The sequence below is a fragment of the Cynocephalus volans genome, chromosome 2 (assembly GCF_027409185.1).
Source record: "Cynocephalus volans isolate mCynVol1 chromosome 2, mCynVol1.pri, whole genome shotgun sequence".
In the NCBI taxonomy this organism is placed as follows: Eukaryota; Metazoa; Chordata; class Mammalia; order Dermoptera; family Cynocephalidae; genus Cynocephalus; species Cynocephalus volans.
The window spans coordinates 207,031,530-207,048,152 of NC_084461.1; the positions used below are offsets into that span (position 1 = coordinate 207,031,530).

The 16,623-nt window shown below is 43.9% G+C and overlaps 1 protein-coding gene across 1 annotated transcript in view; it reads left to right on the forward strand.

Moving 5' to 3' along the window:
* The window catches only part of LOC134369152 (immunoglobulin lambda-1 light chain-like), a 58,511-nt gene that overhangs the window by 2,792 nt on the left and 39,096 nt on the right, over window positions 1-16,623 (forward strand). The window contains exon 3 of the mRNA XM_063085355.1: window positions 12,063-12,068. Coding sequence (XP_062941425.1) covers window positions 12,063-12,068 — 6 coding nt within the window. The remainder of the gene's footprint in view (window positions 1-12,062; window positions 12,069-16,623) is intronic.

Below are 16,623 nucleotides of genomic sequence, written 5' to 3' on the forward strand. Positions count from 1 at the left end.
GCTAGCACCTTGGGTCCCAACCAGTGACCCAAGGCATGGAGCTAGGAACCAGACCCTCCTCCCACAACAAGGCACACCATGCTAGTACCTCGGGGCCCACGCAGGGACCTGAGGCAAGGAGAAGGGGACTGGACCTCGCTCCCACAACCAAGGACTCCATGCCAGCACTTCGGGGCCCCCCAGGCCGAGAGGCATGCCGAAGGGGACTGGGCCCCCCTCCCACACAAGGCACAAATCGCCAGCACCTTGGGGCCCTCCTGGGTACCCAAGGCATGGAGAAGGGGACTGGATCCTCCTCCCACAACCAGGCACACTGCGCCAGTACCTCAGGGCCCTCCCTGGGACCCAGGACATGAAGAAGGGGACTGGACCCCTCTCCCACAACCAGGCACATGGCACCAGTGCCTTGGGACCTGCCCAGGGACCAGAGGCATGGAGAAGGGGACCAAACACAACCCACTACCAGGCATCTGCCAGTGCCAAGGAGCATGCCAAAAACAGCACCTCCATGTGGGTGGCCCACCACAGCCACCACAATAGCCATGGCTGCTGCAAAAGTGGCAAGAAGCCATAGCCACCACGCAGATGGTCCACCAACCAGTGGAGTGCATTCACACAAGAAGAGTCACCAGCAGAGACAAAGAAAAGAAGAGGACATCTCTTTCCACAAAATCCATTTCAGAGTGACAGAAGAAGCATCTGCTCTATGATAATATTGGGAGACCTGATCACACCTCTCAGCATTGGACAGATCATCTAGGCAACAAGTTAACAGAGTAACCATTATTCTTTCAGAAGGAGAGAAGAAATATAGGGTGATTAGAGGGGGGAAGGGGAGGGAATGGGGAAGGTGAGAGGTTGGACAAGGGGCATAAAGAATAATTACAATTTGTAATAATACGTATGCTAGTAATATTAATTTAACCAACATATCTCAATGTTCAACCCCCAAAATATGTATAATCAATTTTGATTCAATAAATACGTTTTTTAAATAAATAAAAATAAATTATCTAAAATGTTGGCATTACTCATCTATAATATTCCCTATAGCCTTTTAACTTCTGTAAAGTCAGTAGTGATGTCCCTCTTTTATTCCTTGTTTTGAATATTTATGTCTTCTTGTCTTCTTTTTCTTTTTTTTCTTGGTAAGTCTACCTAAAGTTCTACCAACTGAATTGCTCGTTACAAAAAGCCAAATTTTGGTTTCTTTGATGTTGTCTCTTATTTTCCTCTTTTCTATTTCATTGATGTTTGTCTCTGCTCTATATTTTTCCTTTTTCCTACTTACTTTGAATTTTATTTTCTGGTCCTTTCTTAGGTTTTTACAGAAGCTTAGATTATTTCTTTTAGATCTTTCTTCTTTCCAGTTAAGTATTTAGAGCTATGAATTTCCTTCAAAGCACTGCTTTAGCTGCATTCCCTAAATTTCAGTATGTATTGATTTTTGTCTAAAAATTTAGAATTCTTCACTTTCTCTTGCAATTTTTTCTTTGATCTTGGATTCCTTGGAAGTCTGCTTTTTAAATTTCTAAACAATAGAAGATTATCCAAACTTTTTAAGATCTTATTTCAGTTTAATTACTTCCTTAAATTTCAGATTTAATTCTGCATTAAGTTATACTTTGTGTAATTCCTATCCATTCAAACTTATTGATATTTATTTTTTGACCCAGAATATGACCAGTTATGGATACATTTCACATATACTTTAAAAAATAATGTGTATTATGTTGTCGTGGGTGTAGTGTTCTACAAATGTGAGTTACGTCAAGTTGGTTAAAAGGTTTGTTCAGATCTTCTATATCCTGACTAATTTTCCATATAGTTGTTTTGTCAGTCTCTGAGAAAGGTATATTAAAATGCCAACTGTAATTGTAGATCTTTTTATTTATTGTTTTTAGAGAGGTAACTTTTTTTTAAGTTTCAACATATGGATTTTATTCAAGATATTTTAACATTTACTTGTAAATATTTGTGGGGTGTAGTATGTTGTTTCAATGCAGTACATTGTTGCAATATTCATATACTGCACAATGACTCACTTGGGTTACATAGCATCGCTTTGTACCCATTAGTCCACTATTTTTCTTCCTCCTCCTTCCCCATCCTCCAGCCTCTGGTAACCATTATTCTACAGAGAGGTAATTTTTCAAATCACGGGTCCAATTGCTTTGTTCTCCTGGCAAGAAGCCTTCTATAATAGCCCAAAACTGACCAAAGAGAGAAATGCAGAATTCAAGCCCCACTTGGCAATACCATGGGAGCAGTTGAGGACCACAGTGATGTGTCTCTACTGGCTCGGCTGGCTTAGTAAGAAGAGCTTTTAAAAATATTTTTTCAAATTAGAAAATTAGGCCAAATCATCAATCAGAAAATCTGAAACCTATCTATTGAACAGAACATGGGAATCAAAAGAAAGGTAATTGCATATTATAAGTAAAACAAGTGTAAAATAAAAAACAGCTTAGTCAGGTTCTCTCACCTCACATCTGTTACAAATGGGCAAGATTCAGCACATTCATTAGAAATAAGTTATAATAAAGTAGTGTAACTGTGCACGTGTGCCCATTTACTGATTCAGCACATTTGTTGTAGTTACATTATGCATTTGGCTTGTGGCCACTATTGTGTGCTTGTAATATAAAAGAGACAACTGCTCAGAACTGCTGGTCGGCAGAGCATGGAAGGTGAGCAGAGTGGAGGCAGAGCTTGTTTCTGAGAATAAAGCATATCTGTGAAGCTCCTATCTGAAGAATAAAGTATGTCTACCTTGCATAAAGCTGCCAGAATCTTTTTTCAATTACCTGACTCACAACATGCATAAGAAAGGGCAGAAGGATCTGAGATCCAGCTCAAAACATATGTATAAAGTTATGGCCACAATGTCTGACTCGAGGTAAATGCACAATAAGTGTTCTTAATAGAGTTAGATTTGTATACATATTCAGCACATATGAATTGAATTTCAGTTTATCAAACTGTGCCAGACATTGTTTACTTGCTTGGTGAACAAATCAGACAAAACTGTTTGCACTCTGAGAAGCATCACTTAAGATGATAGAGTTAAGGTCCAGGAATTGGTCCTCCACTGAAAAACTAATGAAATGCCAAGAATCATCAGAATCACCACTTTGGAACTCTGGAATCTATTCAAAAATTTGCACTATGCAGAGCAATGCAGAAGAAGAGTCTGGCTTTCAAGGAAATCTCTGTCGGGTCACTTGCAGATTATGAAGGTAAGTAAGCAAAACTTCATTAATCACACTGGCAAGGAATATAGTCCTTGACAAAACAGTTTGGAAAAGTCACTAAACAAATGAACAACAGAACTTGTAAGCAAGAAACATCTGCAAATCCAGGGAAGAGGAAGAATCTGATTTTCACAATTACTGCATTACAGTATTCAAACAGTCTGAATTTCATGAAAAATTTACAAAGCATACATAGAAACGAAATCATTGCCTATCTAGAGGAAAAACAAATTAGCAGAAAACATTTCTGAGGAAGCTTTGAGACATCGGACATAACACAAAAAGACTTTGGATAGATATTGAAAGTAATGTTCAAAGAATTTACATTAACTTTCTTAAATTTACTCAAAGGACTGAAATAAATTCTGGGAAATAAAGGAAATCAGGAGAATATTGTATAAACAAGTAAGGAATAACAATAAAGACATAGAAATTAATAATAGGACCAAACACACATTGGAGCAAGAGACTGCAATAGCTGAAGTGAAAAATTCGCCAGAGGGGATCAACAGCAGTTTTGAGCAGTCAGAATAAAGAATCCATGAACTTAAAGATAAATCCATTGAAATCACAGTGAAAGAAAAGAGAATGACTAAAAATATGAAGGACATAAAAAAAACCTATGGGACACCATCAAGCATACCCTTATGCACATAATGACAGTATAAGGAGAAAAGAGAGAAAGAACTTTGTTTTTTTAAAAAATGTCTGAAATCTTCCAAAATTGATGATAACATTTTCATAGTCAGCTCTGCCTGCTACAAAATAACAATAACTGGGTGGCTTGAACACTAGACGTTTATTTCTCACAGTTCTTGAGATTGTGAAGTCCAAGGTCAAGATGCCAGCAGAATCAGTTCCTGATGATGGGCTTCTTCCTGGCTTGCAAAAGACCACCTTTATACTGTGTTCTCACATGGCAAAGAAAAAGAGAGAGAGAGCTCTGATCTGCATTCATCTTCTTACAAGCACTCTTATGAGCACACTAATCCCATCATTCAGGGCCAAACCTAAGGACTTGGTGTAAACCTAATAACTTCCCTAATGCTACCCTTCCAAATAGCATCATATCAGTGATTAAGTCTTCAACATATAAATTTTCAGGAAACATATAAATTTGAGCTTTAACAGACATGAATCTATATTTTGAGGGACTTAAATTACTATATTTTAGGACATGAAATTCATGCTTTCAGACATGATTGTATAGTCAATAAACTCCAAGCAGTTTAAACTCAAAGCAATCAGCAATAAAACACATTATAGTCAAACTGTCAAAAGCTGAGGACAAAAGGAACATACTGAAAGCAGCAAAAGAGAAGGGACTTATTACATACAAGAGAGCTTCAGTAAGATTAACACCCAATTTTTATATCAGAAATCATGCAGACCAGAAGGTAATGGGGTAATATATTTAAAGTGATGATAGAGAAAGCTGTCACCCAAGAATTCCACTTCTGGCAAAACTAGTAGTCAAAAATGAAGGATAAAATAAGATATCCACAGATAAATTTTAGTAATCCTGGTAGATTTGTCCTATAATAAATGCTAGAGGAAGTCATTGAGGTTGCAATAAAAGACACTAAATGGTAACTCAAAGCAATATGATAAATTAAAGATCATGCCTGAAGGTAAGTGCATAGGTACACATAAAAGCTAGTATTGTATTTTTGGTTTCTAGCTCTTCTTTACATTTTCTACATTATTTAAGAGACAAATGCAAAAACAATAATTATACATTTATGATAATGGGCACAAAATGCATAAAGATGTAATTTATGACAAGAAAAATACACTCATCTCTGAGTATACACAAGGGATTTGTTTCAGGATGTCTGCAGATACCAAAATCCATGAAAGCTCAAGTCCCTTACATTAAATGTGTAGTATTTGCATATACCTTATGCACATCCTCCTGCATACTTTAAAACATCTCTAGATTAGTTACAGTACATATTACAATATAAATTCTGTATAAACAGTTGTTATACTGGACTGGGTTTTTATTTGTATTATTTTTATTGTTGTATTGTTATTTTATATTGGGTTTTTTCCCCAAATGTTTTTGACCCACAGTTGGTTGCGTCTCTGGATGTGAAACACACAGATACAAAGGGCCAACTTGGAAGAGGAAATGGACATGGATGGGAGCAAAGATAATGTAGGATGACAAAACTAAGTTGCCATCAATTCAAAGTATATTGACATTAAGGTATTAATTTAAGATAACTGTTAATCCCCATAGTAACCACTAAGGATATAAATTGAAAATATACTAAAAAGAAATGAAGAGTGAATCAGAATGGTACACTGGAAGAAATCAACCAAAAACAAGGGAGACAAATATTCAAGGAATAGAGAGGGGAAATATGCAAAAGATGTATACAAAACAAATAGCGAAATCACAGCAGTTAGTCTTTCATTATCAGTAATTATTTTAAATGGATTCAGCTCACCAATTAGAACGAAATTGGTAGTATGGATTTAGCAAAAATGATCCACCAATATGCTATTTTTAAGAGACTCACTTTAGACCCAAAGACACAAATAGGTTGAAAATGAAAGTAGAAATAAAGATATTTTGTGTGAATAGTAACCAAAACAGAATGGAAATGGCTAACATACACAAATTAGACTTTGCTAAACAAATTTATTAGAGATTAAGAAGGGTATTACAGATAGATAGATAAAATGTTCAATTAATCAAGAACATATAACAATTATACACACATGTGCACCAAATAACAGCAACCCCAAATATATGATATAAACTTTGACAGATTTGTAAGAAGAAATACATAGTTCTACAATAATATTTGTAGACTTCAATACCCCACTTTCAATAATGAAAAGAACATCTATTCATAAGATCAATACAAAGTAGAGAGCACTATAAACCAACTAAACCTAATGGACATACGCAACATATTTCACACAACAGCAGAATACACATTCACCTCAAGTGCACATGGAACATTCTCCAGGATGACCTGTATTTTAGGCTATAAAACAATTCTCAGTAAATTGTAAAAGACATATTATACAAAGAATCATCTATTGACATAACGGAATAAAGAAAGAAATCAAGAACAGAGGAAAAACTGAACATTGACACACATGCAAAAAGTAAATAAAGAATTCTTAAACAGCCATTGTGTTGATGAAGAAATGACTAGGAAAATTTTTAAATACTCTGAGGTGACTGAAAACAAAAACTGAACATAACAAAACTTGTCTGATACAGAGAAAGCAGTGCTGAAAGGGAGAATTATTGCTGTAAACTCCAACATTAAATACAAGAAATATCTCAAATTAACAAGCAAACATTACAGCTTATGAAGCTAACAAAAGAACAATCTAAAACCAAAGCTGTCAGAAGGAAGGAACTAAGAACAAATAGAGCAGAGATCAATGAAACAGAGAATAGAAAAATGACAGAGGGTGTCAAAAAAACCAAAAAGTTGGTACATGAAAAAGAAAAAAAATTGAGAAAGCTTTAGCTAGATTGACTGTGGAAATAAGGGGGGGAGGGGTGCTGAATTCACCCGAAGTGATGCTCGAGGTTTGCTGCATCAGAATCACTGTTCATCCCTCCTGCCCAGAACCTCATTTCTCAGAAGACTGGAAAGAGCTGAAGAGTTGCCTGTGATTCTGAATAGAGACCCACCAGGACGCCAAAGGAGGCAGGCATGAGAGAAGTCAAAGGTTACCAGGGACACTGTTTGCTCCCTGGGGACCTGGGACAGGCTCCTAGAGAGCAAAGTCAGACATTTGAGGGGAGTAAAGCACATGGCAAAAAGGCCATTCCCCAGAGGGTTATAAAAATAGAGACAAAAGCATCTGCAAGAAGCCCATCCCTGCAGGTGACACCCTGAAGACAGAGTTCTTAGGGGTGTCTGTATTAGTTAGCCAGGGCTGCCACAACAAAGCACCACAGACCAGATGAACTGAAGGACACAGTGTGTTCTCTCACAAAGTTAGAGGCTAGAAGTCAGAAGTCGCAGGACAGGTTCCTTCTCAGGGCTGAGGAGTAATCTTTTCCTTGCGTTTCCCCAAGCTTCCGGTTGTTTCTGGCAATATTTGCTGTTCCTTTGCTTGTAGATATGTCACCCTGATCTTGCCCTTCATGTTCACATGGTGTTTCTCCCATGTGCATGTCTGTGTCCAAGTGTTTCCATGTTTTAAGAACTTTAGTCCTATTGGATTAGGGGCCTGCCCTACTCCAGTATGACCTCATGTTAACTAATTATATCTGTAATGACCCTATTTCCAAATAAGGTCCCATCTGAGGTACTGGGGGTTAGGACTTCAACATATGAATTTGGGGGGGAACAATTAGACCCATAAGAGTATCTCTGTCATGGCTCAAGGCTGCCCTTGAGGGCTCTGCAGGTAGGACATGCACCTCCATCCTCTCAGGAACTCAAGTGGGGCATTAACAGCACAGAAGGACCCTTCATCCTCCCCAAAATGATTCATCTCTTGTGAACTTTGAAGGGCAGATTTTCATGCTGTGATGGACACAGGAGACTTCATGTTCTGCTTTTTAAGAAGGGACTCCCTCACTATGCCCATCATCCTAAGTAGATGCCCAGCTGGTTCCAGACGAATCAAACCAGGGTGCCCAGTTGTTATGAGTTATATGAATCAGCAGCTGTCAGTAATCCCTAAACGTCTAGGCTCCAGCCCTGACTTCACCAGAGTGAGCAAATCTCCACCAAGTGGACAAAGGTGGTCTTGGTAGGTTCCAAGCCAGGCCATAAGTGAGAAAAGAGCCCATTTCTTCAGTGGGTGGGCTGAGTGCACCCACTTTCCTGCAGAGACCACAGGACGCCATGCTTATCTGCTTCTCTCCTCTCGCCACAGGGCCTGGGTGTCTGTAGCACAGCCTAGCTCAGCTCCGCTGGGAACACTGCATCCTAAGAGCCCATTTGAACTCCCCCATGTGCCTCAATGGACTGACCTGGAGGAAGCAGTGTGAGGGGCCCCTGCTCTCTCTGCCCCGGGCTCTCTGACCCTCAGTGGCACAGCCCAGCCCTGATGCCCATCCATCCTCACCTGCACATTCAGGCCTCCTCTCTGCCCTTGGTGGACTATGACAGGACACAAACCGACTGTGAGCTGTGTGCAGATCATGCTGACAGTCTCTGCAGAACTAGGCACCTCCTTCCAGAATGATGAGGTCAAAGTGGGGTCAGCTCTAGGGAGACAACAAGGTGAGATTCCTTGCAGCACAGTGTGGACAAGAAAAAGAGGTTTTGTCATAGTCTTGCTGGGACACATCCCAAGGATGTCTCTGAGAACCAGGACTATGACCCTGGGCCTGATTGCCCACTGACCAGAATGGCAAGAGTTGGGAGGACGTGCTCCCTTTTGACCTGTCCACAGGACAGGGCCATGTGTGGGCTATGTGTGTGTGTTTACATGTGCATGTATGTACTTGTGTGCATGTGTGTACATATGGGTACATGTGCAGGCATGGTGCCAATGTCAAATGTCCCAATCCCAAAACTTTTCCATTTTACTCCCTTCCTTTATCTCTGGTAGTTTTATTCTATAAGAATAAGGATGGGGATAATGATAGCAATAGCAGGAGGAAGAACAAACATTCACATATGCTTAATACAGACCAAGTACAATTTGTGTCTTTTAAGTCCTTAATACCAATCATTATATGAGCCACGCATTTTTATCACCCCATCTTACAGATGGTGAACCTGTGACACAGATTTTGACAGATGGGGAAGCTGAGGCAGAGAGAATGAGGAACTTGCATGAGGTCAGAACTAGAAAGTGGACGACCCAGCAACTGAAGTCTTCTGGCCCCAGAGACCCTGTTCTTAACCTTCATCCTGGGGCCTCTCATTGTGCTTAAGGTAAGACATTGGCACCTCCTTAAGACTGTGTAAAGTTCTCACTCCTTTTTAAAAGCAAGTAACTTATAGTGGGACTTTATAGTGTGGCAGAAGTTCTTTAGAACAGCAAAGTCTACTAGAAATATAATTTGAACCATGAATGTAATGTAAAATCTTCCAGTAGCCACATTAAGAAAGTGAAAAGAAATTACTAGAATTAACTTTTATAATATATTTTGTTTAACTGAGTTTATCTGATGTATCATCATTTCAATATGGAATCAATCTAAAAATATTTTTCATTTTATTTTTCTACTAAGCCTTTGAGTATGGTGTGCATTTTACACCTACTACACATTCTTAATTCTGACTACTCACATTTCAAAGGCTCAGCAGATACTTGTGGTTTGTGGCCTCCACATTGGACAGAGCAGGTCTAGGAGGATGATGTTCCATTGGGTCACAGACCCTGCAGAATATACTTACACCACCTGGGGCGACGAAGAGTCATGACCCGGAGGGCCTCACTAGGCAGGAATGCCTGCCCCACTTTCCACCAAAACCAGGATTATTGCAAACACTAAGAAACAAGAAATTTTTATTATGTGTTTCATATTTCTCCCATTCTCAAAAAAAATTAATATAACTATAATTTTAAAGATGAATCTGAGCCATCAAAGGCATTTTTACTATTGATAACAACATTCCTTGTGAATTTTTCTTAATGTTGATCCAGGGATCATTTCACTGGGAAGATCCTTTCGATAAACCCAATGACAAGTCACAAAGTTATTCGTATATCTAAATCTAGAAGAAAGGAGGCCTCTCATGAGAAATATTTAATTGAAGTTGGGTGTGTTGCTATTCACCACAGAGGGATGTTTTCCGTAACCCAAAAGCATGGATCATTTTTACAAAGGTCAGTCTTCCCCGTGTGATCCTAGCAAGTTTCATCCAGCAGTGTTTCAGGACACACAAGCAAAGGTGTCAGACAGGCCAGCACAAGAGGACAGCAGAGCCCCAGGGGGAGACTCTGAGGTGCTCAGTGAGTCCAGGAGTGGGAGCGTCGGGTGGAAAGTGCATGAAGAAACTGAGTGTGACACACTCAGCTGAGGACAGCAGTAGGAGTATGGGTGGCATGTGACCCTCCTCTTGTCTCATTTATCTCTTTAGACCAAACTCCAAGGAGTCAGTGCATGGAGGATCCTGTCTGCACACGTGACCATCACAGGGCTTCACACGCCATTTCTGTTCACCATGCACCAGCATTTGTGAGTGAATCAGCTTCATCGTATCCTCAGTGCTCACAGGTTTGAAAACCAATACATTGTTTAGATGTTTAGGTGAAAAACACTTTCTTGCCAATCATGTTTATTAACATTAAAAGGCTTCACTCAACAGTCTTGACCATGTTCGAAATAAATTCCTAATCATAACTTCTCAGGAGACAAGCCTGGCACCAGGAGTATGACCAGGCATCTGAATGTCCCCAATGTCACAGTTGACACAGGCTCCTTTGTTATCTGCCATGGAAGGAGCACAAAGAGCGCCCCCACCTCTGTCCACGGAACTCAGGGAGGATAGTGCACCTGAATAAAGAAGAGAGGGTGGTGACAAGAGGGGCTGGGAGGCCTGGGGTGAGGGAGGGACGAGGAGCTGGGCACAGGGCAGGAGGCAGGGCAAGGAGGGGCTGAAAGGTCAGCCTCTGAGGTGTCTCCTGGATGGAATCCTGACTCAACTCACTGTTAAGTCGAGATTTTAGGGGACTTCAGGAACATCGCTCAACCTCCAGATGTTGGTTTCCCCATTAGTAGACTGGAAGAGAGATTGCACCTCAAGCATAGTGCTGCTGTAGGATTATTATGAATACATGGATGAGGTGGTGCATGAAAAACACTCACCAAAGGGTCTGGCATATACTAACGACTCAAATGTCATTCTGTATAAACTAGTGATAGATGTAAAGTGGCATTTGTCCTGTGGGCACCAGGGGACACTGTAGGCCTTGGTTTGGGGACCCTGATAACCCCAGGTCCTCTGGTAGTGCTCAAGTGCACAGGGTATGACTGATGCTTCTTTTAAGGCCTTGTCTATTGGGTGGAATCCACTCTCCACTCCTGACACCAACCTGACTCTTCTGACATTAGGAAATTACCAAAACGGGGCCTCAGGCTCAGGGCTCAGACAAGAGCTCAGACAGACACTTTAGAGAATGGTAAGCAGATTTGCATCCACTGCTCCTCCCTCTTGAGCTGCAAGAAGAGAGGATGAGATGGGAGCTTGGAGAGTCCAGGCCCTGCCAGGTGTGGAATATACTAAAAGGCATATGTACTTCACAGGGCCTGGTTTTTCAAAGCCTTGCAGTTTCAAATATTGACCTCGCAAGGACAGGAAATTTTCCTCAGGCTATAAGTCTCTGTTGCAAGATAAGAATTGTGGCACAGCAGGTTGCTGGCTCAAAGACTAGTTACTGATTGTTATGTAAAGATACTGAGAAATTGCTATATGAAGGAATGTTTGCTAAGATCAGGCTTGTGTTGATAAGACCACTTAATTGTCTACTGGAATGTCATCTGACTTGTTTCACTGATAGTTACCAGCCTATATTGTTAAACTATAACCCCACCTTTGTTCTCTTCCTGTAACTTCCTGGTCTGGAGAATAAATGCAGGAAGAGAACCCCAATCTGGCATTAATTTCCCAAGGAAGGGATCCCTCTCGCTTGAGGGTTCTGGCGGGAAGTTAGCCACTTTGGGGCTTCTCACTGCTCAGTAGAGATGGGCTTTGAGTAATCCTTTGCGTCTCCATCACCCAGGGGAAGTGGGGTGACAAATCTGTGGGGGGCAAAGCAACACAAAGCAACAGCTGGGAAGTTTCAGGGTAAAGCTCTTGGAAGTACCTTTCACCACAGGCTGGTATCCCTTCTTCTTCATGCCCCTCATTTTCTCCACAGGTCACGGTGTTCCAGAGCATTCAGGGGAACCGCCCCAGCCCCCAGTTATATGCCCCAAGCACAGGTCCAAGGGCCGGTCTTTCAAGGTCTCCCGAACTCTCAGCGTCACTGATGACATTTCATGTGTCCAGGTCTCCAGGCTTTGCTGGAGCTGACTCAGCCCCACCTGCATGTACTTCCCCAGGAGCCTTGGCCATGCTCACCTGCACCTGAGCACTGAGCACAGCACTTGCACCAATCACAGGGGTCAACAGAGACCAGAGAAGACCCCTCAGTATATAATGAGGGTTAACAGTGACAGAAGGCACAGCAAGGGGCACAGGACTCCCAATGGCTTCTCAGACTCTCGCTCTGGGGCTGACAGATGCTTCACCATGTCCACCATGCAGTGAGAGGACAAGTCTGAGCATCACTGTGGGTAAAGCCACACACTGAATGGCCAGGACAGGAAGCCACAGTGACAGAGACAAAGGGAAGTGTGATCCAAACCTCCTCCCTCCCCTCTTCCTCCTCAGGACTCAGGGTGAGCAGCCCCATGTCCTGCTCCAGGACCTGAACATGTGACTCTGCTCCTTGAAAACCCTGTTGTCCTGCAGCTCCACCTTGGGGACACTCCTAGGCAGAGGCAAATGTGGGTCATCACTGAAGTTATTTTGACAACACAACATTCCATTTCCTTGACACCTGCCTGTGGGGATGATGCTGAGAAGACCAGACCAGCCCAGGCAGGAAACAACCCTGAGAGAGTGGCCTGGCCTAGATGACCATGTCCCCAGAGTCCCATCAGGACCTGTGCTCCATTGTGGGGCTCTGCTCAGGAAAAATAAATGGATCTCAGGGTTCTCAGGGGATGACCCTGGAATCAGCTGCAGCAAGTATGATGACTGTGTCACTGTCGAGTATGAGTAGGATCCTGTCAGGACTGAGGATCTGGCAGGAAACATTCATCTCTCAGGGGCACAACAGGTGCCATGAGCCCAGGGCTGAGTGCAGATCAGTGTCCAGTGGGACATGGTTGCATGCTCGGAGGCCGTGGGCAGGACGGACGTGGAGCGCAGCATGGTATCCTCTCGCTGCAGTGGATTCTCAGCTCGTGATGCAGGGATGGCCCCAGCTCCTGCCCCCAGGACTTTCCTAGGACCTGGCTGGGCCCATGTCCACTGGTGACAGCATCAGAGTATGGGGGGTGGGGGAGGCTGAGGAGAAATCTGTGTTTTTTCAGCTTAGTCTTAGGCCTGGGTATGGCCCACCTTGAATACATTTGTGGAGTGGAACACAGGCTTAACAGACATGCTGATTTTCTGCCCAGATTTTCTGGAAAATAAAACAACAGGAACCTTTCACATGTACCCACATTAACCAAGTCAACATGGAGCAGCCACACTGTCCAAAGCAGCCCTGACCCTGGTCACAGGGGATTGATGCAGGGCTGAGCACTGACCCTAGCAGGGTCAGGTGGATCCTGCCTAGTGATTTCAGGAACCCAGAACATCAGACTTGTTTTCCTGGTGACTGAGGTCTGAGATGGAAATTTCAGCAGCTGCCATGGTCAGGATGACTCCCACGTGGGCAAGAGGGACACGGTGGCTGGTCTCCTGGGAGGAGAGTGGACAGGGGTGCAGGAGGAGCAGGAGAGAGATTTACATCAGAGCTCCATCCTGCAGGGACATCTGTCAGCCCAGGAACACCTCCATTTTCACTGTCCAGGTGAAGGTCATTTTTATCAAGTATTTAGAGTAAGTTTTTCCCAAATGAACTCTCCAGCAGGTCCTTCTCAATGGGCAGATCCCTCCAATGCCATTGAGAGGACAGGAGTGGGAGGACTGTAGGAAATGCATCCAAACCCCTAGTGTGGCGCACACCACGTCCCTGCCCCCTGGGCCTCTGGTGCTTATAAGTTAGAAGAAAGTTGGTAGCAGCCTCCAGCACACACACACACAGACAGACAAGCTGCTATGTGATGACAGTGGATGGAAAAGGAAAACTAACAAGGACCATCGCTGTTGTGTGCAGGTGGTAACTGAAAGAAAATGAGCCGAAATGCCAGGTACCAATCAAGCTTTATTAAAGGAAAAGAATCTGCCGGGCTGCCATCAAAATGAAGGACAGCACCATGCCTGGGGGGGGGGGGAGAGCTTAAATAGACCATAGGACGCCAAGGGTTGGCTGAAGCAATCAAGGAGGGGCATTGTGAGGGAGGGCCATCGCACCCATGCGGAAGCAAAATGAGTTTCTATTTTGCAGAAGTCACGAGGCTTCTCGTAAAGGGAATGGGGGAGGGGTTGGGGCCATTTTGTCCTTGGCCTTGCCTAAAATGGTGCTGGTCACATCCAAGATGGTGCCAGTCATGTACAAGATCCATCAGGAACCAATCCAGGAGAGGGCTCCTGCTACACACCGTGGTCAGAGAGGGCCAAAGGGCCCTGTCAGAGGACATTTCTCATTGTCAAGGTCACAGCAGGATCAGGGTCTCTGTAAGAAAACATCACCAGCTCTCACCATGTCAAAGTGACTAAGAATGATGTGGAGGAAAAGTCTCACTTCCTGGTTCTTCCACACATGCAGCCGTTGACTTTACAGACTGTCAGGCGATCCTGAGACCAGGAAGAAAAATTTATATCAGGAGTACTGTGCAGCTTCTGCCTTAGCAGAGTCCTCCAAAATGGAATTTGTATGATGTCATTGTTACAGCTGGAAAATTTCTTGGGTCTGATATCCTATTGTACAGTTTCATCCAGGGAACAGAAGAAAGAGGTCACGAGACCTGCCCAAAGAGGCCAGATGGAGGTGACGTCACCTGAAGTGTGAAGGGGAGGCCAGAAATTCTGGGCCCCACATGAAAGTGTGTTGAGGAGGTGACCTTTCCTCTCCGGCTCATTCTGCCTCTTTCTTTCTCTGTCTCTCTCACTCTCTCTTTTTCTAGAACCATCTTGATTTCTCCATTAGTCACATTCTCTGAAATTCTTCGAGTAAATCTGTAACCTTTGCAATGTTTCCTTTTTCATACAGTCTTTCCTGTGTATGTGTATGTGTGCATGTGTGTGGGTTAGTGTGAGTGTGTGTGTGTGTATGTGAGTGTGCATGTGTGTGTAAAGAGGATGACTGAGGGGACTCGCCACACCAGTGATGCCCAGGGCAAGGCTGGGGTGCATGCACCTGTGTTGGGGCAGTCCTTTCTCACTCAGCTCCAGAGAGAGCCTGGGAACCTGCCCGAGGCCCTGAGGACAGGGCCCACTTTTACACCCTCACAGAAGCCCAGCCCAGCTCTGCTCAGCAGGGAGGAAGGAAGTAGATTTGCAGGAAGAGACTCCCTTCCTCAGGACAAGAGAGGCTGCAGCCCCTCCCCAGCTGTGGGCTCAGAGGCAGAGCTCTGAGGCGTCTCCACCATGGCCTGGACCCCTCCCCTGCTCACCATCCTCACTCTCTGCACAGGTGCTGCCTCCCAGGGCTCAGCCCGGTGCCGGCCTTCAGCTCAGCACAGGGGCTGCTGCAGGGTGTGGGACCCCTGGCAATGAGACCCCCAGCCTCAGACTCCCCTCTCCTCCTGTCTCCTGCAGCCTCCATGGCCTCCTCTCAGCTGATTCTGCCACCTTCAGGGTAAGTGGCCCCAGGTGGGATGGCCAGGATCACCTGCCAGGGAGACATTATAGAAGAATATGCTGTGCACTGGTACCAGCAGAAGCCAGGCCAGGCCCCTGTGCTGGTCATCTACAGTGATAGTGACCAGTCCTCAGGGATCCCTGACCGATTCTCTGGCTCTAAATCTGGGAACACAGCCACCCTATCAGTGGGCCCCAGGCTGAGGAAGAGGCTGACTATCACTGTCAGGTGTGGGATATTGGCAGTGATGAGCTAACAGTGACACAGGCAAACAATGAAGTGAGACACAAACCCCTTCCCATCTGTGTCACACTATTCCTGTAGCCCCAGGAGGTCTGTAGACACAGCCATGAGCAGGTTGGCCCAGAACACCCAGATCTGAAACCCCAGGCTGCCATTTCCTCCCAACACTCCAGGAGGCTCTGCAGAGGGGATGGCAGAGGTGGTTAACGGATGGCAGGATGGACCAGGTTGTCCTGCTATTTACTTGGCCAGGATGTGAGTTGTGGATAGAGAGCCTGAGTAGAAGGACAGTCAGAAGAAGACGTCCATGTAGGCATAAGCAACCCAAAGGGACAAGGGGAGAGTCTCAGTTTTCAGTTCAATGCAATCATCGTTGTGGCTCCTGGAAGAAACATTTTCTTTTTGCAACTAAGACCTCTAGACCGGCAGAGCACAAGGTCCTAGGGAGAGGATGCACACATTGTGCTGGTGGATGACTTCAGCTAATAGTGAGTGGAGTCACTGCCATTTTCACCCTTGATTCCTGGACCTATGAGTGCTGGCTACAGGAGAAACAGCACCATATACTGAGCACAGATTTAGAACATATGCTGCATTCCCAGAAGATATTGCTCCAACTCTACAGGTATTTGCCACCTAGCAAATAACCTAGCGGTAACAGTCTGCAGCAGCTGTTATACCATTCTCCCAAGCCAGGTGCTAAACAGTGTTGGGGAAG